Source organism: Gallinula chloropus (assembly GCF_964237585.1).
Source record: "Gallinula chloropus genome assembly, chromosome: 1".
NCBI lineage: Eukaryota > Metazoa > Chordata > Aves > Gruiformes > Rallidae > Gallinula > Gallinula chloropus.
Window position 1 is genome coordinate 81,006,588 of NC_140085.1, and position 24,737 is coordinate 81,031,324.

The 24,737-nt window shown below is 54.6% G+C and overlaps 2 protein-coding genes across 2 annotated transcripts; both read left to right on the forward strand.

The window, feature by feature from the left end:
* Positions 1-5,979: 5,979 nt before the first annotated feature.
* HDHD5 (haloacid dehalogenase like hydrolase domain containing 5) lies at positions 5,980-10,653 on the forward strand (the record flags this gene model as incomplete). Its single annotated transcript, XM_084279625.1, has 8 exons — positions 5,980-6,097; positions 6,253-6,453; positions 6,736-6,848; positions 7,980-8,073; positions 8,557-8,590; positions 9,002-9,176; positions 9,487-9,675; positions 10,284-10,653. The coding sequence occupies exons 1-8, from the start codon at positions 6,002-6,004 to the stop codon at positions 10,651-10,653; spliced, it is 1,272 nt and encodes a 423-aa protein (XP_084135751.1). The 5' UTR covers positions 5,980-6,001.
* Positions 10,654-20,979: 10,326 nt separating this feature from the next.
* Positions 20,980-22,494, forward strand: TMEM121B (transmembrane protein 121B; the record flags this gene model as incomplete). Its single annotated transcript, XM_084271280.1, has 1 exon — positions 20,980-22,494. The coding sequence occupies one exon, from the start codon at positions 20,980-20,982 to the stop codon at positions 22,492-22,494; it is 1,515 nt and encodes a 504-aa protein (XP_084127406.1).
* Positions 22,495-24,737: the final 2,243 nt, after the last annotated feature.

A 24,737-nucleotide genomic window follows, 5' to 3' on the forward strand; every position in this document is an offset into this window, starting at 1 on the left:
GGAGGCAAATATACTTACTACAGGAGCGGATCAAGCCACACAGCTCATACATCCCACGTTAAACTGCCCACGTTTCACAGGCTGCAGGTTCATCTGGAGTTATCCCAGGGGAAAAAAACCCCGAAGAACCCCACAGCGAAACACACTACAAATCCTGCAATGGGAAAAACCCAAACCAGATAAAACCACACCAAACCAGTGGTTCCCACATTGCAGGAGCCAGCAACACAAACCACAGATAGGAAAAAGCGAGAACCCAGCCATGCACCTCGCTAGCCAAGGGGCTGAGTGCCTCGTGCCTCCCACCCTACCCCTTTCCAGCTGCAGCTGCCTCCCCTCCAGCTCTCTACCCACACCTTCCTCTGAAACACAAGCTGCCCTTTCCTGTGCCTGCATCCAGGTTTGGTCCCGGGACGAGCTTTGTGCTGGAGGAGGAGCCAGAGTAGAGCCACCTTTCCTCCTCCTCCTCTGGTGCGGCATGCGGAGCTCAGTCTAAAGTCCCCAAGGTAGGCTTTGGTCATGGTCAGATTATAAATGCTGACTAACCAGTGACCAAAAGCACAGTCCCTCTGAGCACTGTGATCTTTTCGTGTTGCTCTACGTGGATGGATGAAGACCTTTTATTTGCCATGAGTTGATTCTCCCTTAAGTAAACTTCTTTGCTGCCAGGGTGAAGCTAATCATTACAGAGACAGTGTGGGAGGACCAAGTTCTTCAGCACAGGTTGCCCCATGTCCCTTCCTTTCCCGCTGCAACAAAAAAGTTTCAATTCTTCCTGCATCTGGTCTCTTGAAACACCTTTGGGTTAGCTGTAGTCTTCCCTGCCTGTTACTCACATCAGCAGCAGGGCTAGCTCTTCTGCTTCCAGACGCTTGCTGGGACCAGTTTACCCGTCGTGTCTGGTTTGTTCTCGCCATCCTAGGAAAAGGCTGTTGTACACTTGGCTGTCTGCCTACTTTGTGTCAGAACTGTGATGTGGCCCAGTGTCTGAAGCCACCTGTGAGTGATGCTGTTTGGGATGACAGCACAGAAATTACGGGGGGTTCAAAACTGTACAGGTCTGAGTTCATCTTCAGATGAAACCTTCAGAAAGGTGAAACGTGACCCTAGAGTGCTCTGTTTGCACTAGCCTAGTGCCTCCACTTCTGCTGAAGGTACCCATCTTAGGGTTGGTCAGACAGCAGAAACTTCCCCCTCCTGATCACATTATGTTTAAACATAACTGCTTACCTGAACTGCATGGAGACCCCTGACTCCGGCGGCATACCCTTCCCTGGATCCTTCCTTGAATGGACATTGTCATGTGTGGTGGCTGGAGGCTTCCCAAGGGTCCTCTGGCAGTATATGGGCTTTAGACATTTCTAGGACCTTGGATTAGGACAGGAGGAAGGCCGGCCAGCTTTACTGCGGGGCATCAGCTCTTCCTTAGAGCACACCTTACGTCAGAGAAAGGCACAGATTTCTAAGCCCAGCCTGCATTCCCAGCTCTCTAACCCTGGGTGTGCAAAGAGGGAGGGATTTAGGCTGGATCACAGCCATGAAGAAAGAGCAGTCTGTTTCGATATCCCCAAAACTTCAGGTGTCTTTGGCTGCGGGGCTTCACAGAGACTCAGCCACTGTTAGCATCCACACCAACACGCGGAAGAACTTTTTCACAGTGAGGGTGACAGAGCCCTGGGACAGGCTGCCCAGAGGGGTTGTGGAGTCTCCTTCTCTGGAGATACTCAAGACCCGTCTGGATGCCTACATGTGTGATCTGTCCTAGGGACCCTGCTTTGGCAGGGGGGTTGGACCCAATGATCTCTGGACGTCCCTTCCAGCCCCTATGATTCTGTGATTCTGTAAAGCTTACAGGATTTTGCTGCCAGCCCATTCCCTTACCTCAGTACCTCGGCTCCCTGCTCATATCTGTTGCCAAATACACAGCACACAATGCTTTCTCGCCTGTCTCAGAAGGTAGTATATACATTTTTAAGCCTGGTTTGGTATATTTTTTTTCTTTTTCCTGTGAAAAAGACCCGGGAATACTTGTATTTGGATATGAGGTTTTAATCTTGGAATGTGCAGCAGAGCGGGATGTTTCATGTCACTCAGCCTGGAGTACAGTTATCACGGAGTCTGAAATGTCTTCACGAAGGGCAGTTTGATCCAGGGGGTTAACTGCTGGGGAGTCGAGCCTGAGCCACCTGGCAGAGACACGACACAGGTCCTCCCCCCAGCCCCCTTCCCCAAACCACACAGTAGCTGCATCCAGCTCAGGGCTGGGTTTTCATCCAGAGACCACCTGACGGACACACTTTGCTGGAGAAAAAGTAGCTGGCTGAAAATGGAGATAGGCCAAACTGAGCTGCTGCACATCACATCACATGAACCTTCGTCACTGCAGTGGGACTACACAGATGCCAGACACTAAGCAAAGTTCTCTGGCCATAAACCACAGGACTACAGAGATGTTTTCCACCAGCTCCCTAATGCTCAGCCTGCTTCACGTTTTTCTCCTGTAAATCTCTGAATTACTCTTTCACAGGTAGCAGAAAGACACTTCTTTGGCCAGAAACTTGTAGCTTTAATTGGCTCAGTACTTAATTCCTTTCTTTCCAGGCTTGCAGCAGTTGCAATCATGGTAGGTCTATCAAGTGTTTATTTTTTTTTTTTGCTGAGGGACAGGCAGGTGATGGGTCTGCTTCTTGATTCTTCTGGCTTGTCATTTTTATCAGGCTGTGTCCTCCTCCTTGGTCATTACAGGATAAGAAAGGCATTTTACTGTATTTTCTCAACCTTTAGCTTGTCCATCATTCCATGAACAGGCTGCAGCAGAGAAAGAGATGAGATAAACTGAGGGGGGAAGGGTTGGTTCAGGCCATTAGAGCCTCTGTGGTAAGAAAAGAGACTGAAGGTACGGCTGCGTTCAAAGGGGGATGTTAGAAGGTCAGGAAGGGGGATGTGATGACAGGGCTACAAGTCCAGGGGAAACAGAGCAGCAAAGTTTACGTAGGAACCCACGGGAGAAGGCTGTGGGCAACTGCCTGTTTTGTTTTTCTTTAAAGGCCACTACGAAAGGGGGTGGGAGAAACATCTAAGTACCGCGCAGACAGGGGAAGGAGAGGAAGTCTCCCGTGGGCTGGTGCGAGAAGGGCAGACAGACCATCTCCAGGGGTGCTGGGGGATGTAAGCTGCTGCCAGATGTGCCTGCAGCAGGAATTGTCAGGGCCATCCGCGTACAACACGCAAAACGGGAGGCTCCTAGTAGAGTCACAGAGAAAGTCTCGCCCCTTGAAAGGCAAATTACACAACCGGGCATTTAGCAGAGGTCTGAGGAGGCTGCAGCCTGCCCGCTGGCGCTGGGAGGCTGGGGGCTCAGCAGCCAAAGCAGGCGCCGCAGGGTGCCGTGCTTGGCAGCCAGGCCACTGTCAGTCCCTGCGGTGTGTGCCAGGCTCAGGCTCAGCCTGTGCCCAACTGCTGGCAGATTCCCTCCGTGTTGGTTTAAAAATAAGTGCCCCCAGCCTGTTGGACAGTCTCCCCTGTAAAAATAAATACAGCAGCTCTGCCAGCCAGCTAGGGGAGCTTGCCGGGGCGCACACGCGCTTTGGGGGCACCTCTTCGGCAGCGGGTGGTGCCACGGCAGGCACAAAATCCACCCCCCCTGCCACTGACCCCAAGCCCTGCCTCCTACATCCCCCCCCCCAGTGCCGCGGCAGCCCAAACCACACCAACGCCTTCCGCTACAGCTGACACACAAGCTTCACCAACAGCCCCCAGCGGAGCCAGCGCCACACCCAGGGGAAGAAGGTAGAAGCCACCTTCTCCCACTGAGGAGCAGGAGCGAGAACCCCCCGCCCCGCAGCCCCGCCGGGAGCCCCCGGCGCCCCGCGGCGAGCCTTACAGCGGGGTGCGGGCGGGCGCAGCCGCAGGTGAGCGGCTCCGCCCGCCGCCCCCGCCCCGCCCCGCGCCGGCGCCGTGGAGCGGAGGCGCCCCCTGCCGGCCTGCGCGGGGTGGGGAAACGGCGGGCTGCGCTCCGCCGCGCGCTCCTTCCTCGGAGAAACAGCTGTGGCTGTAACGGGGGGTGGGGGGACGGACCCCCCTTCTCCAGAATCCCCTTCCCAGACAGCCCCAAACTGAAGGATAAAGAGATGCTTCAAACATGGGGGGTGCGCAGTTAAATCGCGTCTGTGGTGGGTAACTGGCCAGACGCGCCTCACGGCTCTCTTTCGAGCCTCAGGAACGGGGAGGGGGAAAGGGCCGAAGTATCCACACGGTTCACAAGGAGGGACTGGCAGGCCCCGGCCACGCCACTTCGTCAGCCCAGTTCGGCTGACCGGAGGCGCTGAGACCAGTAACCAAACCAACGCACCGAACTGGCAGGCGGCTGTGCCATTAGAAGGCCATAAGCCCGCGTTAGCTGATACTCCAGGCAGCAAGTGCAGTAAATCAATCAGATCTTGTCTCTGGCAGGAGGAGCTGCCCGGGTGGGTAGCTGAGGAATGTTCAAGACCAAGTTCTTGTGTTTGCCATTCATTTTAGGAAGCCTTTACCTCTCTCTCTGACTCTGTATTTCATGGGCAGCTGAGAGGAATAAAGATTGGAAGTCCTTGTTTTGTATGCGGGTGCGTAAGGAGTTGAGAAGGCCTTGGCCAGAGCAGCTGTGGTAGGCTCCCTCGTGCTCATGGTGGAAGGTTTGAAGCCCAGAACAAAATACTTTTGGTAACATCTCCATGGCTGCAAACGCTTCTGAGAAATTAAAGTGATCCTGGCAAGGTGAGGAAAGGATGCAAAATAAACGGTAGGTCATTTGGCTAAGGCACTTAAGGAGGAGTGACCACCTGTAGAAAGGAATAACCCTGAGTTGCCAGTGCTTTGACCACTCTCTGCAGAAAGGACTCTGGGTGTTAAAGTGGGTCAAAACCAAAGTAAGGCTGGTGTTCCTGGCAATGGAAGCGTAAAACCAAACAATTAACACTGTTTGTGTAATTGATGCCTAAAGTCATACGTGTTAAACCGGCTGTATTGCGGGTGTCAGGAGATCTTAGGCTTAGCCAGGAAGCAAACAACCACAGTTTAATCTCCATGGAGGTGAATCGAACCTTCTGCTTTCCTCAGGTCTGGAAGGGCCTCAGCTGAATTCAGCGCTGAGACTTCTATCCCACGCTGCAGGAAAGACGGAGCCCCTGGGACGGAGTCAGAGAGCAAGGAAAACAACCAGAGTTTTCGAAAGCTTTATGCCCTATAGGGAAATGACCACAAGACTTGGTTTTCCCCAGAAAAGACTGAACAAAGGCAGGGCAGCGGTTGGCAGGGGTAAAAAGCTGCAGTGAAAGACTCTTTGGGTGCCCATTGTGAGCAGGGCAAATTGTAGCCACCTTAGGCGGAGACCAGGCTCTTACAGTCTGGAAGACAGATTTGCAACCCTGAGGACTCCACTGTACATCACCAGAGCAGTCTCTCCCCTTCTTCCATTTTGCATCAGGGGTATGATAAACCCAGTGTGATTGATTTGGAAGGGGTCTAAGCCTTTTGCTCCCTCACGCCCAAACCTCTCCTCATGAATTATTCTGCACGCCTGTCCCACCGCCGGGCTGCCTAGGCCCGTTCCACCGGCAGGATCCCTTCTCCTCCACCTGATAAAGCCCCGCCAGCCGTGGTGCTGTTTCCAACACCCGCTTTGGCAACCACTCGCCATCTCCAGTTTCTCCCCCAGCTCTCCCCAAACCTGTAACCCTTCTCTCCGAAGCAGGCGGGACATTGCACCCCCGCAGCACCCTTCCCCGGGACCACGGCAGCGGCGTTTTGGCAGGATCCACCCCCAACCCTCCCTCCGCTCCCACCACCCACCCTCTCCAGCCCGGCGTGAAGGCCGGCAGCCCTCTGCCGCGCGCCCCCTCCCACCCCCTGCTCCCGCCCCGGTCCCGCCCCGCCGGGCTCCGCGCCTCGCTGGGAGCTGTAGTCCGGGAACTACGAACCCCGGCGTGCCCTGCCGCCGGCCCCGGGGCCGGGCGGGAGCAGCATGGCGCTGCGCGGCTGTCTGTGGGTCGGGCGGGGGCTGCTGCGCCCCACGGGGCCGCGGGGACCCCCCGCCCGCGGCTGCGTCGCCGGTGGCCGGGTGAGCGGCGGCGGCGGCGCCGGGGATCAGGGGACAGGCCCGCCGCCCGCGTCCTTGCCGCGGGCCGGGAAGGACGCCGCGGGCCGGGGCCGGGTACGGGGGGAGAGGGAAGGGCTCTCGGCGGCGGGTGACCGTCCCCTCCGCTCGCCTTGCAGCCGCCGGCCTTCGGATTCCTTTTCGACGTGGACGGGGTGCTGGTGCGGGGCAGCCAGGCGGTGCCCGCCGCCCGCCAGGCCTTCCAGAGGCTGGTGGACAGCGGCGGGCGGCTCCGGGTGCCCGTCGTCTTCCTGACCAACGCGGGCAACTGCCTGAGGTCGGCCAAGGCCCAAGAGCTCTCCCAGGCGCTGGGGCTGCAGGTAACGGCAGGACCGGGCCGAGGGGACGAGGTGGCTGGGAAGCGGCTTCCTCAGAGCACCCCTGCTCGGCTGTGTGGGGTGCACCGGGAGGAGGAGGAGGGAGCCCACCCGCGACGACCTCCCCGGGTGGGTGAAGGGCTGTGGGTGGCGATGGCACCAGGTGGCCAGCCATGCCTTGGGCTGAGGGGGTGGAGGGAGGCAGGAGGCAGCATGGGGAAGGGATGTGAACTGACTGCCAAGTCTTCGCAGCGGATCCCCGATGGCCTCTCCTACCTCCCGCAGGTGTCTCCGGAGCAGGTGATCCTGTCCCACAGCCCTCTGCGGCTCTTCAGCCAGTTCCACCAGAAGTGCATGCTGGTGGCTGGGCAGGGACCTGTGGAGGAGAATGCCCAGAAGTATCCTTTGCTTTGCGTACCTCGTGGGGCTCTGTGCATCCTGCTACTGCTTCCCAGCTAAACGCTGCTGCTTCTGCCCTCCCCCTACCCCGGCGCTTGGTCAGTCAGCTTCTGGAAGCACAAGGAGACAGAAAGGTCACTGTTCTCATCATATGGGGAGGTACCTTCATGAAGAGACTCAAATGCAGGCACTAACTGTTGATCTCCATCTTGGTCATCTCCTTGCTGTCCTTGTTCTGTGTATGGCTTCTCATGCTGATAACCTCTCCTGAGACTGCTGTTCTTGTTGGCAGGATGTCATAATGAGAAGCACCATGAGATAAAATTGTGCTCCTCCCGTTCTTTCATAGCAAAGTGCGTTAGATATCATTCCCAACTCTCCCACAGCTAAGGTTTTCCCCAGGAATTCTGACAGCGATTGAACGAACTCAAACATCAGAGTTAAAGCATCCCTGGGCTGGGATGGGGTCTTATTGACAGTCCCTCATGGGGAGGGGTACAGGCATACATACTGTCTGGCTGAGGCACGGGCACAGCAGGTGTGACATATCCCAGGTCTGCAGGGCAGTAAGAAGTGCCTGCAGGGTTTGCGGCATCTCAGCCTGAGCACAGAGTCACACCTTGTACTTAACATATAACTGTTTGATGCAAAACTCCTCCTGTCTCTACGTTTCCCTAAGGCCAGTACAGTGAGCTAAGGGCAGGGTGTGGGCAAGGTGTTCTGCAAGCAAATGCAACTCATCCTTCGCTTGCGTAATTCTGTCAGCACAAGTTCTTTGCACTAGGTAAGCTGACCAGAGCTTCACTGATACCGCTTCTAGTCAAGAAGCCTGACCCTGTGCTGCACCAAGATGAAAACCCTGGACTTAGAGGTCACCCGAAGCACATCCATTCTGTCTTGGAGCATCCTCTGCTCTTTGTCTATTCCCAAGGATTGTTGATCATTGACTGAATCATCCCAGTAATCTCTAGAGCCACCTTTTGGTTGAAGCACAGCACAGGTTATGTATTACCGAGTTAATAAGTGCTCTGCTACTAGGACTTGTATTTCTTAATCCTGTGGATGTCTTTGCAAGGAGCTTAAAACCCTTACAAGCTGTCTCCACATCTTTCCTTGATGGACTGAAATAGCCTGGGGTTCAAGCACGTGGTCACCATAGAGGCACTGAGGAAGGCATATCCCCTGTTAGACATGGTGGATCAGAGCCGAAGGCCAAAGGAGCTGGTAATTTCCTGGCGCAGGGGTAGAATGGGTGATCCAGTGTGGTGGTGCTTGTGGTGTGTAGCATGGGGTGGAGAAGCTGCAGAGGCACAAAGCAGCCAACTGCTGGTGACCTTTAGCGAGAGCCTGGGACTGGTACTGAGCAGCCAGCATGTCTGTGCTTTTCTCAGCACTGGCTCCTGCTGGAAGGGCAGGGACTTTCCCTTCTCCTTTCTCGTGCCATGCCTGCCTTGCATTGATCTTCTTGCAGCGAGTGGTAAGATGGTTTGGTTGACATCTCCAGCTCTGGGACAGAAACACAAGATCTGTGAAATCCAATCTGGGATGGGGGGAGGTGGAGGAAATCTTTCTTCGAGCTTCCAGGTGGCCTTGTCCTGCCTCTTTATGGGACTGCCTTGGCAGGTTCAAAGAAAGCAGTTTTAGTTTTGTTTTGGAAACGGCATTAGCTTTTGCATTTAGTAACCCAGCCTTGTTCTTTTCTGGCAGCCTCCTCCAACCATTGGCTTCCCCACTATAGAAGGTAAGCAATAGCCTGTGTTTACATATGAACAGCAAGCAGAAATACCAGCAAGGAAAGCCAGCTGGGAGGTAGTGACATGCTGATGGCTCCTCAGTATCCCCAGGCAGCTTATTCAGAGGCTACAGTCCTCCAGCAGTCCGGAGCAGCCGTGCTGCCCTCATGCAGCACCAAGCACAGGCTTAATATAAGCAGAGCCAACTTTTCTCTGTGCCATGCTTCAGCATCTGGGAGCAGTTGTGCACATAGCGCGGTGATACGCAGACCAGAGCCCTGGCACTGACCACATTCCAGCAGCAGCTGTAGTAGCCAGGGTGTCCCAGCAGAGGAGTGCTTTTGCTGGTGGGTGGCTTTTGGAAGTGGGTCCTGTACTTTGATGCTGTGAGTTTCTGAGCATCTCTTGAAATCTTCCAGGGGTGATTCTGTTTGGTGAACCAGTAAGGTGGGAGACAAGCCTGCAACTTATTATTGATGTGCTCTTGAGCAACGGAAACCCTGAGGCGGAGCTGCAAGACATACCGTACCCCCACCTGCCTGTCCTTGCCTGCAACATGGATCTCCTGTGGATGGCTGAAGCCAAGATGCCCAGGTGAAAAGCACGTGTGGTGTTTCTTTTAGCCTGTTTCAGACACCCACCCTGCAGATGATCTTTTCTTACTACATTTTTTAATGTTAAGAGTTCAACTGCATGGCAGAATTAGCTGCAGAGACATGAAAACCATGTGAGAAACAAAGGCTAAAACTGTTAAGAAACAGAAGCCAAACTGCTGTGTGTGTGGGTAGATACTATGGCCAAACTAGGTAGTACCCTGGCTACAGGAGATGGTCCTCCTCACTGAGGAGTGTTTGCTACTTAGGTAGGATGACTGGAGATACTGATGACCTCCTTTCTGGAGCAGGTTTGGCCATGGCACTTACCTTCTCTGCTTGGAGAACATCTACAAGAAGGTGACAGGCCGTGAGCTGAAGTACGAAGCCTTGATTGGCAAACCCAGCACAGTCACCTACCACTATGCCGAATACTTGATAAAGCAGCAGGCAGAGAAGCAGGGCTGGAAATCTCCCATCCGACGCCTCTATGCAGTTGGGTAAGAGACTGTTTTTCTGATGGTGTCCTTATGCTGACTTCTCTTAAGTGGGTTTTTTTGAGTGGGCTTTTTTTAACACATATTTCTAAAATGAATACCAGAATCTCCATGGCATCTCTGGAGCCTCACACTGGGAAACAGAGGCTCACTGGCTTTTTGCACTCTACAATTTTAATTATTTGAAGGTGCCCGTCAACCTGGCAAAGCTGTTTGCTGTAGGATGCAGGGTGCACGTTGCATGATGGGATTAAAGAAGAGGGTGGGAGATCCAGATGTGGTACCGTTAGCCCTGTTAGGCCAAACACATGGGGATTGCTGGGAATATGTTTCAGTGACGGCTGAAACCATGTTGGGTGCTTGAGATGTGCCTTTTCCTTTTTGAAATATACTTGTGAGGCCTGTGGCCTTTTCCACAGCTGAACAGGAGACTCGCTGGCCCAATCTGGGTGATTCTCTGTTAGCAAATATCTTGCGCCCTTCCCCCTTCCCCTTCCCCTCCTCTCCCCTCCCTTCCCTTTCCCTCTCTGCCTTAATCCCAGTCTGCCAGAGCCAGAAATTGACGTGTGGGCTAGTTTCTCATTTCTGTTTCACACTGTCACCTTACCCAGGGATAACCCTATGTCCGATATCTATGGGGCAAACCTCTACAACAACTACCTCAAGTCAGCTCGCCAGAGCCAGGTGCAGGCTGGGGTGAAGAGGAGCCCGCAGGCAGCCATTCCCCAGACGGAAGATCCCCTGGAGCTGAGGAAGGACTGCAGCAGTCCAGTGGAGAGCTGTGAGTCGATTCTGGTCTGCACTGGGGTGTACCGCCACAACGCAGAGGGTCCCAGCGGAAGGGAGAAGTGCACGGCGGAGGCGGTGTTCCATGGCCATCGGGACTTCCGCTTTGACCCCAGGCTGGTGGAGGCATCTTTCGTAGTGCAGGATGTGAATGATGCTGTGCAGCTTGCCTTCACGAAGGAGAACTGGAGCTAAGGTTAAGACAGGTGTGCCTAAGGATCTGCTGTCAGGGATTTTATGTACTGGAAAGGGAAGAGGGGAGGGATGGGAAGGGACCTGGGGCCATCTTTTATTGTAGCCAACACAAAAGAGAGCTGCCTGCCTCAGCAGTGAAAGCCCCTTGCTTTTATTGGTAGTGATCTGCAGTCCTGACAGCAGCCAGCAGGCTTTCAACTGTGAACATACATTGCTGCCATCAATAATTGAGCCACGTTGGAATCAGGGTTTAAGGGGAAGGCTTGTCCCAGCTATCCCAGTTTTGTTCAGCCATCAGAGTTCGTTCTTTTCCTCCCTTTGTGCATGAAGATCGGGCAGTTCCATCCTTATCCTCATAATGTGTTTGAGGATGAAGCTCTTCCCTGCGCAGAGCCACCATCAGCTTGTTCATACAGTATACTTAATTTGTGCAGTCTCTGACATGAGCACACCAGAACCTGTGTTGTGGTGGCACTCTGCCAGGGGAAGGCTTTAAGTCCTAACATTTTCTTTACTGTGAAGAATAAGTGCCTATGGACTCTAACACATTCTGTTTGCTTGGGGATGTGCCACTGCATCACTGTCAGTCTGAAACAAAGTCCCATTCTGCGGTCCCCTGGCAGCTGTGGAGAGGCAGGGCCCCTCAAGGGAAGCTGCAGTAGCCAGAGCAACTTGCTGCGGGGCCAAGGGGAAAGTTATATTATTCTGTGCCCCCTGTTTAGCATTCTGTGAGCACTTCTGCCTTTTCACATCCCCCCAGGGAGCCAGCAGCCGACCCTTAATAACAGAGGAAACCACCACAGAGCCTGAATTTCCAGAGGTGTCTTTGCCCAGAAGTCAGTGTTGCAGCAAGAGGCTGTTTTGGCACCCACCCTGACCCCAGCTGTGGCAAGGGACATCATCCTGCTCCAGCTGGCACAGCTTCCAAAGAGGGGGCCCTTTTTGGAACGAAAGCCAACCAGAAAGATTCACAGCCCATCTTTGCTTCTTCCTTGTGTGCAATGACTCAAAAAGGAGATCATCAAGCCAGGGTGGTTCCCGAGCCCCAAAACCCTAATCATCATAACGAGTGCAGCTGCCTCTAGCCTTCACTTCCGTTTTTCCTGTCTTCCCTCATGTGGCATGCAATTCAGGGACACCCCATATGGTCCGATCCCTGTTCCCTCCTCGTCCTTCAGTATGCAGGTAGAGTCCCCCCTGAACGAATTAGCAGCTGGGACTCACCTGCCCAGGAGCATTTCCATGTCCCTAATGATGTGCACTGCCTCTATTTTCCTAGCTTGGGCTGTCCAGAGAAGGATCAAGCCCCGTGTCTCCTTCGGCAACCCAAAGAAGTTAAGTCAGCATTGCTCAAGAAACTCCACGTGAAAGATTGGCTCAGTGTCCTCATTCCAGAGGGGCACTGTAACTTTAGGAGCGTGAACTGGCCTGTGTGTGTGACGGAAAGCCTTCGCTGCCAGCACAAACAAGTTGGTGTGCCTAGTTACGCTCAGAGAGGTCAGAAATAGGTCTGCTCTGCCTGTTCCTTCCTGCTGTACCAGGCAGCTCCATACACAGGGTACAGACTTCTGCGCAGAAGTTTGAGTTGTTCTTAGTTCAAATCTCAGCACCCGTGTGCGCGGACGTTCTGCTTCAGCAGCTCTCCATCCTCTCAATGCCAATGTATCTTCCTAAAAAGGTCCCACTCAGAGCAGGCCCTTTTTTATGTTATGGCAGGCTCTGCATCTGAAAGGGACCAGGTGCTCTGTCAGCAACCTGGACAAAGAGGTCCTTCTCTGTGGCTTCTTTCTCTATCTCTTATTTTACTAATAGGAGAAGAAAAATACCTCTCAGTGTGAATTTCTGTCCTGTGAAATCCATAGTGGGAAGCAGTCTCTTCCTCTCTTGGCACTAGTTGGGGTTCTTCTCCTTTGTCCTGTCAGGACAAGAATTGCTTGGCGGCTTCTAGAAGAAGCTGTAATGTGAAGAACACAACCCTGGATTTGAATCCTTTGCCTTTCACTGGAGCAGAAAAGAAACTACCATCTCATCTACTTACACAAGGGCTTGTCTCCAGTTTCCAGAAGGATAACTGCTGGGAAGGACTTTGCGTGTAACACGGGGAAGGTCCTTTAGGGACCATTTAGAGCATCTCCACAGTCACAGTTGTGCTGTGGACCCCGTGTGCAAGGCCTGAAACTGGGGGTCCAAAACCCATTAATAGAAAAGCTCCAGTGTCCCTCAGCTTCACTTTTCAGAAGTGATGTCTGGTTTATGAAGAGGAATACTCCCTTTCCTTGCAGCGTTTACTGATTTGGGTGGTAATTTGATAGGATTAATTTGGAACCGTTTCTAGGCAGCGATTCCATAGACCTCAGAGAGCGGATTGCTGGCAGGAACGCCTTCCACTGGGTAGGTGTTTTCCTGCAGAAGTACTAAGGTCTATCCATCTGCATGCAGTAGACGTTGGCAGAGCTCCTTCTTGTTATCTTGTTAAGATTGTGGTGCCAGTTACTCCAGGACAAGGTGCTGCTAAACCAGTGTTCCCTGAGGGGGTGTAGCGCTGCTCCGGCAGCTGTCCCAAGCGGAGCTAGGTGCACTGGCTGCTCCTCCGATGATAACAGAGGATTTGTGGAAGGGATGTGCCGAAGAATTTTGAGAAATCACAAGCAGTTTGTAATTTTGGATCAGGGTGCATGGCACATCTCAGCCAGAAGAGAGGTTGGTAGCAAGAGGAAGGAGTGGGGGCACCTTCTTCAAGAAGGGAAGGGATTTGCATTTGCACGGAGAGTTCCAGGCATCTCCATCTTTGGAACAGCAGTGGAGGTGAGCTGACTGATGGGAATCTGCTTCAGATTCCAAAGCTGCTTTTAGCTCCAGATTTGTTTTTTCACCACAGTAGTGTTGAAACAGTGCTGCTCCAGGAGCCTGAAAAATGTGTAGGAGGAACTTTGATGATGAGGAATTTAAGAAATGTTTCACTTGCCAGTTGAAATTGAGCAGAGGGGAAGAGGAGAAATCCAGAAGAATCTTGTACACTTCCCCCAATTCTTACCAAGTAAGGCTGTGTAAAAGGCTGTGCTTGTTCGGCCGTGCACTGGCTAGTGCGATGGGCTTCCCTTAATCTTGTTGCCAAGACCTTTCCCCTCTTCCCCTGCTCAGCTCCTTGGAAGAGTGCACTTTGCCCAAGTCACTGCCTAGAAATTACACGGGCATGGGATGGAGGAGGAGATCTGGGTTCTCCGGCTGCCCTTGGATACTGACTTGGCTGTGGAAGATTTCTACAGGCAAAAGTGGGTGCCAGGTCTCTGTTCTGTGAGTGGTGTGTCGGAGTGCTGCGCAGGCTTCTTCTGGCTTGTTCACTGTTCTCTTATGGACATCTGTTACTGCTGGAGCTCAGCGAAATCCTCTGTTCCTTGGAGTGGTGGTTTCAAGTGTGGCTGGAACAAAACTTTTCCTTTGTCTCATGTATTGCACAGAAATGGCCTCTCTGAAGACATCTCTGATTTGGAGCAAGCACACTTCTGTGCAGACTGTGGGACCAAGCAGGAGATGGGGTGTGGCTAGCTGACCTGTATACCCTAATATTTACACGATGCGCTGCCCTGTACAGCAAGGGTGGTGCAGAGCCAATCCTAACAACTCTGTCTTCTGCAGGTGGATGGGTTTTAGTTAAACCCAAAAGGAGTGCAGTGAGGTGAGGCAACACAGAGTAGCAAGGAGGAACTGGAGGACTTTATTTTGGGTCTGATCCAGAGAGCTTTTCTGTCATGCAATAACATGGTGGCCAAAGAGGTCAATGCCTTTATACCGCAGGACACACACGACTACTAGCCCTGGCGTTCAGGGAGTCACTTAACACTACTGTCCCCTTCCAATCCTAATCCTGGTGTGTCTTTTTTCCCTCCAATAAGTGGGTGATGTTTCAGATTACATATGTGCACTGTAGCAGAGTGATTGCCTATCATACAGAGAAATCACAAGCTGTGATTATTTTAGATTTCATATTAATTACAACCCAGTTCTAGAGCTGTTCCTTTGATCTAGCACGTATAGAAGATAATAAAAGAGGTTTTCTTTGAAATAAATTTTAACTTGCTGTGTGTAAGTTTGAGTATTATTCTGGCCTCTTTCACACCTTTGCCCTAGACACAATTCGTCCTGATGGTCTCCTTTTGTTCTGCTCAAAGGCACTCTCAGATTTTCTTGAGGGGAACCACCCCAAAAGATACCCCCTCCAGCAATTCTTTTCCCCTGCAAGCTCCACATGTGCCTTAGTTGAAGTGAGTGCAAATTTGACCATTCCTACTGGGGAAAAAGAAAGGCACATCCTGAGCTGTGAGGCCCTGATGGACCATTCACATTGGAGACCAAGTTTGGGATGCCACAAGTGTGTGAGGTATTCTGCTGTGACCTAAGCAGATGTTTGTGATCATTATGTCTGTGGGGTGGGGAAGCCACAAGCTAGGTGCCACCACCTTAACCTGCTATTGCCAATGAAGAACAAGCCTAAGGGCGTGCCACTAGGAGCTTGCTTGGTTCTGTGTCAAACCTGTTGAAATGATAAAAGAAACCCCACTTGTTTGACAAGAGCCATGCCCTGGCACTGTCTAAAAAAGCTGAGTGGAGTTAGGGAGACATACTCCAACTGACAAACTTGTGGATTAGAGCCAAAAGCTTTCACTGATTCCAGCAGATAGAAAATTAAAGATCTTACTCAGTGGAACCCATCAGCTTTAATGATCTAGAAGCGGCCAGTTCGCTTGCATTGTTTTTACAAGAAAATCCACAAAAACGTTTTCCACCTACAAAGTTCACAGCTCACAGGAGGCAAAGCTAGGCATGATTCAGGGGAACAAGAGGGACCAAGAGCCCTCTTCAAATTGGAGTTTGCTCCCGGGTGGATGCAGTGGGACATGCCTGCTGGAATAAGCCCTGAGAAGCACTCAGTCTGTGGGTTCTGGTGGGGCTTGAACACGAGCTAAGCAGTTACCTCCTCACACTGGTGCAGGGCTGAGCTCTTGAGGGCCATGTCCAGACCCATCCTTTAGCCACTCTACCTAACCTCAATTATAAAAGCACAAGTCTTCATGGATTTTTGCAGCCACACAATCAGTTTGATCAATGCCCTTAAAGACCTTCAGGGATCCAGCCTGCAACAGCTTCAAACCCCACCCCAGAAAGGCAGCCACATGCTCTCTAGGAACCCAGCAGTTCCATCAAGAAATCACTTTAATTAACTGTAACAAGCCTGTTTTTCCCTTTCAGTAGATTCAGCTACTAACAACATTCTCCTCAAGGTCAGTTCCAATACACTGTGCTAAGACTAAGTACCAAATAGTAGGAGCAGCCCCCCCAATCCTCCTCACTGCCCAAACCCCTACCCTGCTACAAGCATGGGGGGAAAAAAACCTCATACCTCTTTGTGCTTTATGCTGGTATCAAAAGCTCTGTGAACCAAATGTAATTACAAGCAATACATTGCTACACTTCTGTACCCTTCTGAAGAGTATCTATTCCCCAGACCCTACTGCTGGGTCAGCAGTTTTGTTACAAAGACTCCGCATTCAGAGGTGAACAAACAGAGGTGTCTTTGAATTTTGGTGCTGGCCAGGTGCAGCTCTTCTACACTGTCTGTAAACTCACCCCTGACCATTTGAATGGGTTAGATAAGAGCAGTCAGAGAATCCCAGAACCTTCCTTTCTCACACAACAGGCATTTTAAGTGTGGTTAGAGCAGATTACTCTCAAACTCAACTGAGATCAGCTTTGCCTCCTTCCCTCCCACAGCTGCCAGTTTCTGACAGCTTACTGCAGGGTATAATTAGGGATTTAGTTTCTGGTCTTTCAGGCATGTATTTGTCTTCTTCCCCCCCACACCCCTGACACCCCCCAAGAAACCAAGTCATTATTTTGTTTCCTTTTGAGCTCTGCCCTCGGGAAAGTGCCATCGTTTCCCCTGGCAGGGGTATTTTTGAGGAGGCAGGACCCGTTTCCACGAGCAGTGCAAACGAGGCAGAGGAGGATTTGAGATGTTTGGTATGGCTGCTTCACAAAACTCTGTTGTCTTCTGCTTGCCTTTAAATATGTGTGTACACACACACCCGTGCATACACATAAATACATTAAGGAGCCAGGAACGGGGCTTCTGCTGAGGAGTAGAAGCTATTTATAGCGTAGCCTTTTAATGTTTTAACGGTAATGGTTAAGCACTAACACATCCCAGGGCTGCACGTTGCATTAAATAACTGGATCACACGGGAAGCATCAGCTTGTCATATCCCATCCCACAGTGTGCTACAAAAAGCTCTTCAGCGCTTTCTCGAGCAGAAGACGTTTCTCCCCTCACTCCCATTTCAAGGCACAAGCACAATTCCTGCTTCTTTCCCCACAAATAAGCTCGTTGCCTATTCTCACCTGTTTTTTTAGGCAGCATTTGCCCTGATTTAGCCCATGTTCAGCCCAAAGAGACCCTTGAGCTCCCACCCTCCTTCCCAGGTCTCCCCCATCCCTGTTCAGAGCTCCCCTTGCCCCTTCACCACCTACCTGCAATGCAGGGACCTTCCCAGCATCAGTCATCCTTTAGTCTTTAGAGAACCAGTTCCATAAGGCTCCTCTCGCCCTGCTCACACAGCCTCAGCCCAGCAAAACCACCCACCCCAGGGTACAGAAGGTGCAAGCCCCCTTGCCAAAGACATGCTCACCCAGACAGGAGCACTTAGCACCTGGCTGACCCACAGGTGCCCCACTTCCCCCATTCCCCTGAACTCACCACATCACCTGGTGAGTCAGAGCCCATTTCCCCAGGTGGGCAGGCCGGCTGTGGGTGTCAGCCCACCCCTCCCGAAACCCAGGGACCCCCCCCCATCCAATTTCACTTACCCCAATGGGTGGAACAGATGCCAGCCTGACAAGAAACACACCCAAACCCTTATGAAACAAGGGGTTTTTCTTCTTCTGTGTGTGTGTGAAACGAGCCTGTGGGCCGAAAGCAGAGGAGACCCGAGTGCGTGTGGGCAGACTGCCAGGGCGGCTAAGTGGCCATGCCCAGCCTACGGCGCCGGGGAGCGCATTGCCCGGGAAACCTGGAGCACGAGAGCCAAGGAGGCAGAGCCTGATCACCGTCTGCTGCCCGGGTAGGGCGGGAGCGGCCTTCCCTGCACGAGGGCCGTTGCCCTGAGCGGCCCAGATGGACGCTTGGCTGTCGCTCCGCAGCCTCTCCTAGAAGAGGGAAGCTTTTCTTCCAGTGAAATAGGTGGGTGTGTTAGGGGTAAGATGGATTGAGTGGATCCTTAGGACTGACCACACATTAATAAGACACAAGTGTGGTCTTACCCTGAAAAGGGTCAGGTGAGAGTGCACACCTTAGATAAAGGCCAGGCTCCAGCGTGCAGGGGTGTGGTGTTACCCTCTGCCTTGATCTCACGCTCTGGCACTGCCCTAACCCAGCTTTTGTGTGGAAAACAGATCAGGAGACGCAGCAGACGGTGTCCTTCACAAACCCTTGTTGCCACCCTGAGCCACCCTCAGCTGGGCAGCTCCTGGCACCAGTCAAAGAGAAACTGGACCCTGCTCAGCCCTGGAAGAGCAACGCATACAGCAAACATTCTCCTTTGGCCATGGCCCTGAGCCTCATGCTCCCTGTTTAACAGAGACCCCCCCAGTGGAGCCCTAAGCAAGGTTTCTGTGGGATTGTACAAAAATTTTAGTTGAAGGAATTGTTTGGCCACAGGTTGTTTTTCCACCTTGGTGGGCAAGCCTGTCAGAGAGAGAAAGCCCTGCCAGAGAAACATGCAGTGCTCGTGAGCAGAGCCCAGGCGCAGTGCTTTCATCTCCAACGAAGTCCACAGACCTCGAGAGGCTGGAGAGCAAAGCAAACATGATGGGAGCATGTCTGGGATAAAAGAAAAGGAGAGGTGGCTTTCTGCTTGCTGTCTTCTTGCATCTTCGGTGACCTCGGGCTGAGCTACTCGGCTGAGAGTGGTGCTGTGCTGCTTCTCTCACGCAAAAGCTCACTGTTTTCACCTGCCACCCCAGCAATGCAAAGGGAAGAGCGTGTCCTGCGTCACTGTGGTGGTAGCAATACAGCAGCACCGATGAGGAATTCAAATGGGATGTGGCTTGTGGGGAGTGGCCCATGGGGAAGGGCAGCCCTGTGGCTCCATGTGGCAGCAGGGATGTCGGAGCTGTGATGCCTGGGCCAAGGCCCCGGTGGAGGCACACAAGCTGCCCAGACTAAATGCGAGCAGCTCTGGACAGGGCTGCCTGGGAGCATGCTGTGAGAAGTCCTCAGCCCCAGGCTGCCCTAGAGTCACCTGCTGGGAAATAAATGGCAACAGCTCTCTTTGGACTCGCCTGATCTGTCCTGCTTGTTTTGTCCTGGGGCAGAGCCTCGTGTCCTCCATCCTGGTGCTGGGCTCAGATACACCATCCCATTTGCTGCCCTCCAGGCTGGACTGTTCTTTTGAACACTCCTGTTTCTCATGATATGCTGTAGTACTGACTTCCTCAAAGCGAAGTATTTCTATTCACCAACTGAAATGTGAAGTTAGGGAGAGAGGGCTTTTAAACAGCCAGAGAGCACAGGGCTGTTTCAGCCTCATCTGCCACCGTGTACCATGACAAGGGGAGTTAGAGGAACACAGTGAACGCAAGTAGCGCTGACGCGAGCCTTGGCAAGTGTGTCCTGGCATTGAAAACACAATGTGAGTGCAGCAGAAGATAGATGTCCCCTGTCCTAGCCTTGCCCCAGCCATGCAGGCAATGGCAGCAGAGATGCAGCAGGCAGGATAGCGACCAGCGTGGGAGACCATGGGAATGCCTGTGGGTCACTGCCCCAGTTTAGAGAGCGTACCACTTTAGTACTGTGTACTGCCCAAGTAACTACATTAAAGCCTGCCTAGCCTCCAGTTATCTTTTTCTTTCAATGCTCTGTTTTGACCCTGCTTTTAGAAAACAAATTTATCTGTGCTCCCTCACTCCAGTCTCCATTTACACTAATGCTTTTGCCAGGATTCTTCTTCTTCCCCTGCTTTTCCTCTTGATTATTGCTGTGAGTCTAGAGAAATCTTGATGTCCACCCACCTCAAGTCCTCCCTTTCCCTTTCTCATTTATTCCTTTGTCTCAGATTTAAGCATGAATACTACGGGTATCCAGAGCGATTCCTCCTTGTTCTCAAGAGCAGCCAGTGACATTTACTGGCGTAGTGCTCCTCGGGGAGCCTGCACCATCATGTATTAGATGGTTCTCACTGCTGTCTTGATGTCCTTTCCCAATACTAAGCATCTGGGTTTTGCTCAACCCCACGTGCTGATTAGCAACACCCTCAAGAGCCGAGCTATTTTTTGGTCTTTATCACACAGTATAGTTAATAGGAACGTTCATGGGTATAGCATATTCAGTGTGCTTTCACATCATGAGCAGGCAGCATGCGGCTCATCACCAGTGGGCACGGGTAGGAACAAGGGCCTGGTAATGCCCAGCACCAAGCTGCTTTGAACCATGGTGTACAGAGTCATTAGAGCTGCTGCTGAGACAGCTCGAGCCAGCCAAGCTCAATGCAGAGCCATTGTTAGTGGGTCAACAAAGGCCCCACCTGGTGCTTTCAGTAGACGTAGGAACTTTAGAGCTATTTAAACAGATTTAAAGCTACTGTCCCATCACAGCAAGCTGGGCAGAGCCCTCAGTAGGTGGTTTGGCTCAGCTCAGGAAACCGGCGGGGTAATTTGATATACAATTAATTACAATAGACCAAAAATACAGGCAGGTGAATGTCCAGTGCCACAGAGGAGGAGCCACAAATAAGTGCTTTGCTGTAGGCTCTGCCCCAGGCTACTGGTCCCGGGCTTGGTCAGCCTAGAGCGACCCGGGGAGACTGGGGTACTTCTGATTTTCCAGGGTGGGTGCCGGGGGAGCAGCTGGCTCCATTCCCGGGGAGCTGGGGCAGGGGTAGCCGGGCCATGCTCCCAGAGATCTGGCTCCACTGCAGTCCCGGGGACAGAGATGGGGAGGGCGGGGGGACACCTTCCGCCCCCTCCCCCTCTCTCCCCCCTCCTCCCCTCCCCCGGCTGCACAGCCGCTCTCCGCTCCCCCCCCCCCCCCCCCAACCCCAGCCCACCCACCGCCGCCAGCGGAGACGCCCGCTCCGGCAGCTGCTGCGGTTGCGGCTCGGCGCCGCCCCCGGCCTCCCCCGCCGCGCCCCGCCGGCTCCCGCCGCTCGGGCTCTCTCCACACCGCTGCCGGTGCCGGTGCGGCGGCGTGGGGCGCGGGGGGCGGGCCGGGGGCGGGCCGGGGGCCGCGGCGCGGCCGTCGGGCCCGGCGCGCCGGCTCGGGGGCCGGGGAGGACCATGCACCGCGCTGCCTCCAACCAGCGCTCGGTCTCCTCCTCCTCGGGCTCCTTCCAGCCGCCGCCGCCGCCGCCGCCGCACGCCGCCGACCGGCAGCCCCTCTTCCCGGGGGGCTCCAGCAGCGGCGGCAGCCGGCGGGGCTCGGGGTCGAGCTCGAGCTCGGCGCGGGCCCGCCGCCCCCGCAGCCCCCGCAGCAGCACCGAGGAGGAGGAGGAGGAGGAAGAGGACAGCATCAGCATCAGCAAGCCCCTGGTGCCGCCGCCCGCCGCCCCGCTGCCCGCCGCCGCCTCCCCGCTCCCCAGCAGCAGCAGCAGCAGCAGCAGCAGCAGCGGCGGCGGCGGCGGCGGCGGGAGCCCGGGCCGCAGCATGACGGCGGCGGAGCTGTACGGAGCGGCGGCGGCGGGCAGCGGGGCAGCGGGCGGCGGGGCGGTGGCGGGGGCGTTGCTGGGGCCCGGCGGGGCGGCGGGCGGGCGGCGCTGGGGCTTCCAGGCGCTGTCCCTGGTGCTGCTACTGGGGCAGGGCGCGCTGCTGGACCTCTACCTGATCGCCGTCACCGACCTGTACTGGTGCAGCTGGATCGCCACCGACCTGGTGCTGGCGGCCGGCTGGGGCATCTTCTTTTGCCGCAACAGCCGGGCGCGCCGCCGGGAGCGGCCCCCGCCGCCCCCCGGGCCGCCGCCGCCGCACCCGCTGCTGCTGCACGGTCCCCCGGGCGGCCGCGGGGCCGGAGGCCGAGGGGCCGGGGGCCCCCCCCGCGGCGGCGACTTCGCCTACGCGCACCTCGCCTGGCTCATCTACTCCATCGCCTTCACGCCCAAGGCGGCGCTGATCCTGGGCACCTCCATCCTGGAGCTGATCGAGCTGCGCCTGCCGCTGGGCACCACCGGCTTCCGCATCACCCTGGCGCTCTCCGCCCCGCTGCTGTACTGCCTGCTGCGGGCCATCGGCACCGAGGGCGCCGGGCAGCTGCTCCTGCCGCCGCAGCCGCCGCCGCAGCACCGCGCCGCCGCCGCCTTCCTCGCCACCTGCCTCGACCTGCTCGACAGCTTCTCCTTGCTGGAGCTGGTACTGCAGCCCGGACGGCCGGCGCCGCTGCCCGCCCCGCTGCGCTACCTCCTCATCGCCGTCTACTTCCTCTGCCTGGCCTCGCCGGTGCTGTGGCTCTACGAGCTCAGCGCCGCCCGTCCCCCCGGAGCCGCCCGCCTCGCCCTCCACCTCCTGCTGCCCGCCGGGCTGCTGGACGCCCCGCTCCTGGCGCTCCGCTGCCTCCTGCTCCTGCGCTACCAGCAGCCGCTCTCCCTCTTCATGCTGAAGAACCTCTTCTTCCTGGCGTGCCGCGGCCTGGAGGCGCTGGAGACCTGCTGCCTCCTCCGCCCCGCCGCCGCCCCGCCGCCCGCCAAGTACGGCCCCGCCGCCGCTGCCCCCGCCGCCGCCCCGCTGTCCCACGGGCTCTCCGACGCCGACGTGGGCCCCCACGGGTACGTGAACGCCTTGGCGGTCACCGCCCAGGGCTGAGGGCCCTTCCCCGGCCACCGCCCCCGAAGGGTCTCCCGCCGCCTCTGGGTCCACTCCCGGCAGAGCATCTCTGCGTTTCTGCTCAGGTTCCCGTCGCTGTGGCCGAGCAGGGGAAAGGGACGCGGGTTCCCTCGCCGGACTCTCGCTCTCCTCCTCCTTTTCCCGCGGACAAGTCCAGCGGCGGAAGCTCAGCGCAAACCCGACTACCTGCAGGAGCCTACGGCTGACCCTTGTCCCCGGAAAACGCACCTGCTCTTCATGATGACCCTTCTCCTCACGTTTCTGCCCCTCCACACCGTTTGGAGGGTCCCACTCTTCCCCTTTCGGCTCCTCACCAAGACATCACGTTGCTTCGTGACCATAAAGGTTCAGCTTTTCCTTTTCCCCCTAAACAACAGGGACCAGTGGATTTTGTCCCCTCCTTTGCGCACTCCTGCTGACCATGACGACAAGATGTGAGAGGGGTGAAACCAGCAGAGTCAGCAGAGAGTCAGGGTGCGGGCAGGACAAAAGGTGGCTTTTTTCCTAGGCCTTGCAAAGCTGCCACATCTCTTTCCCAGCAGCAGAGCTGCAGAGGGTCTTCGTGCACCGGCTGAGGAGCGTGCAGGAGCACACCATCCGTCCGGTCATCTCAAGCCTAGGAGCCACTTCCTCCAAGCTGAAAAACGTCTACCTCTGTGCTTCAACCTTTTGCATCTTACACTGACTTCATGCGCTGAAGAAACACACGAACCTGGCATGGACATAATCCAGGGGCTTGGGCCCCGTTTCACTACCACCGAGACATTTATTTCTGGTGAGAACAGGGTTTAGAGCAGCCTAGTGCTTGCTTCAGACAGCAGCGCCCACGTACCAGGGCTCTCATTTCTCTGTGAATATGCATGTTTATGGGATCAGTGTTGGTTTTCTTTTATGCATAGTGCAGGGACTCTCTTTATGTAGGCTGGAAAGATTTCCTCTGGCCCCCTTCCACATCTGAGAGAGCAGAGACAGGGCTGAACCTGCAAACTGCCCCTTCCCAAAGAGCAGAGCAGAGGACCTCAGTGCTGCTCAGGGCAGGCCCCATGCTTGGTGAACCTCCCTTTTCAGCACAGAAAGCAAAGAGCTGCAAAAGCCCTCAAGGCAGAGGGGTTCCTGAGCTGCAGCGAGCGCCCACACACCAGCACCCTGTCTTCCATGTGCATGTGGTTAAGGGTGGATGGGGCAGAAGTTAATTATTGGCAACCTCTCGTCGAAGCAGCTCTTTCTGGTGTTACGCTCCGTGAATGCTGGGTGGGGGTTAAGGCCTGCTCTTCTGCCTGGCTCCAGCTGCTCCTGAAACTAAACCAATGGAAGCAGGAGCACAGAGGCCATGTTTGGAGGAAGGACTTCGCCCATCGCCCCAGCGCCGGCAGCTCAGACTTCCCCTGCACACAGATTCCCTCCTCTCCTTCGGGGCTTGGGCTCCCTTTTGTCACAGAGTGGGATCAACTGCCTGCTCCAGTGGACTGCTGCAACAAAGTGTTTACAGTCCGGTAGCTTCCAGCTCCCTCTGGGAGCCACGGGAGGCTCTTCTGCCCCAGCTGTGGAGCTTCAAGGGGGCTAGAAACCTCTGGGAACACGTGGGGTAAGAGCGCTGTTGGGTTCAGGGCTGCAGCGAGGATGGGTGAATAGCTGCCCTCCCCCCCGCCAAAGGGAGTCAGCAAAGGCTAGGCTTGACTTTCCCACCAGTGCTTTATTTTTAACCTGAGCCCTTACACGGGCAATTGTGTAAATTTCGGCCAGCAGCCTTCCTCTTCAGTAACTTCTTTTTGTCTGGACAATCTTGGTGCTGTGAGTGACTGTGATTGTAAAACTTGGTACTGTGAACTTTTCCTATGTGATGTGAGAGATGTCGAGGGGATGCCAAGTTCCTGGCCGAAGGTGGTGTAGTTACAGGTATCTTATGCTTGTACATATTGTTCCTTGCACCTTCCCTTTTCAGCATTAAACAGAGTAAAAGCTCAGAAAGAACGCTATTATTCAGGGGGGATTTAGATGATTATCTGTATCTAGGAGCATTTCATGCTTTAGTCAAAACAGCTGAAGAAAAAAAACCAAAAAAACCGTTGTTTTTTGGGCAAGGTGGAGAGAGAAGAAAAAACAAAAGCAGCTTTTCACTCCCAACCATGTTTTGCTGGCCTCACTGCAAAGTTCACAATAGTACCACAGGGTGCAGACCACCCTTAACACACTGAAGTGTACACATAGCCGAGATGGGAGAA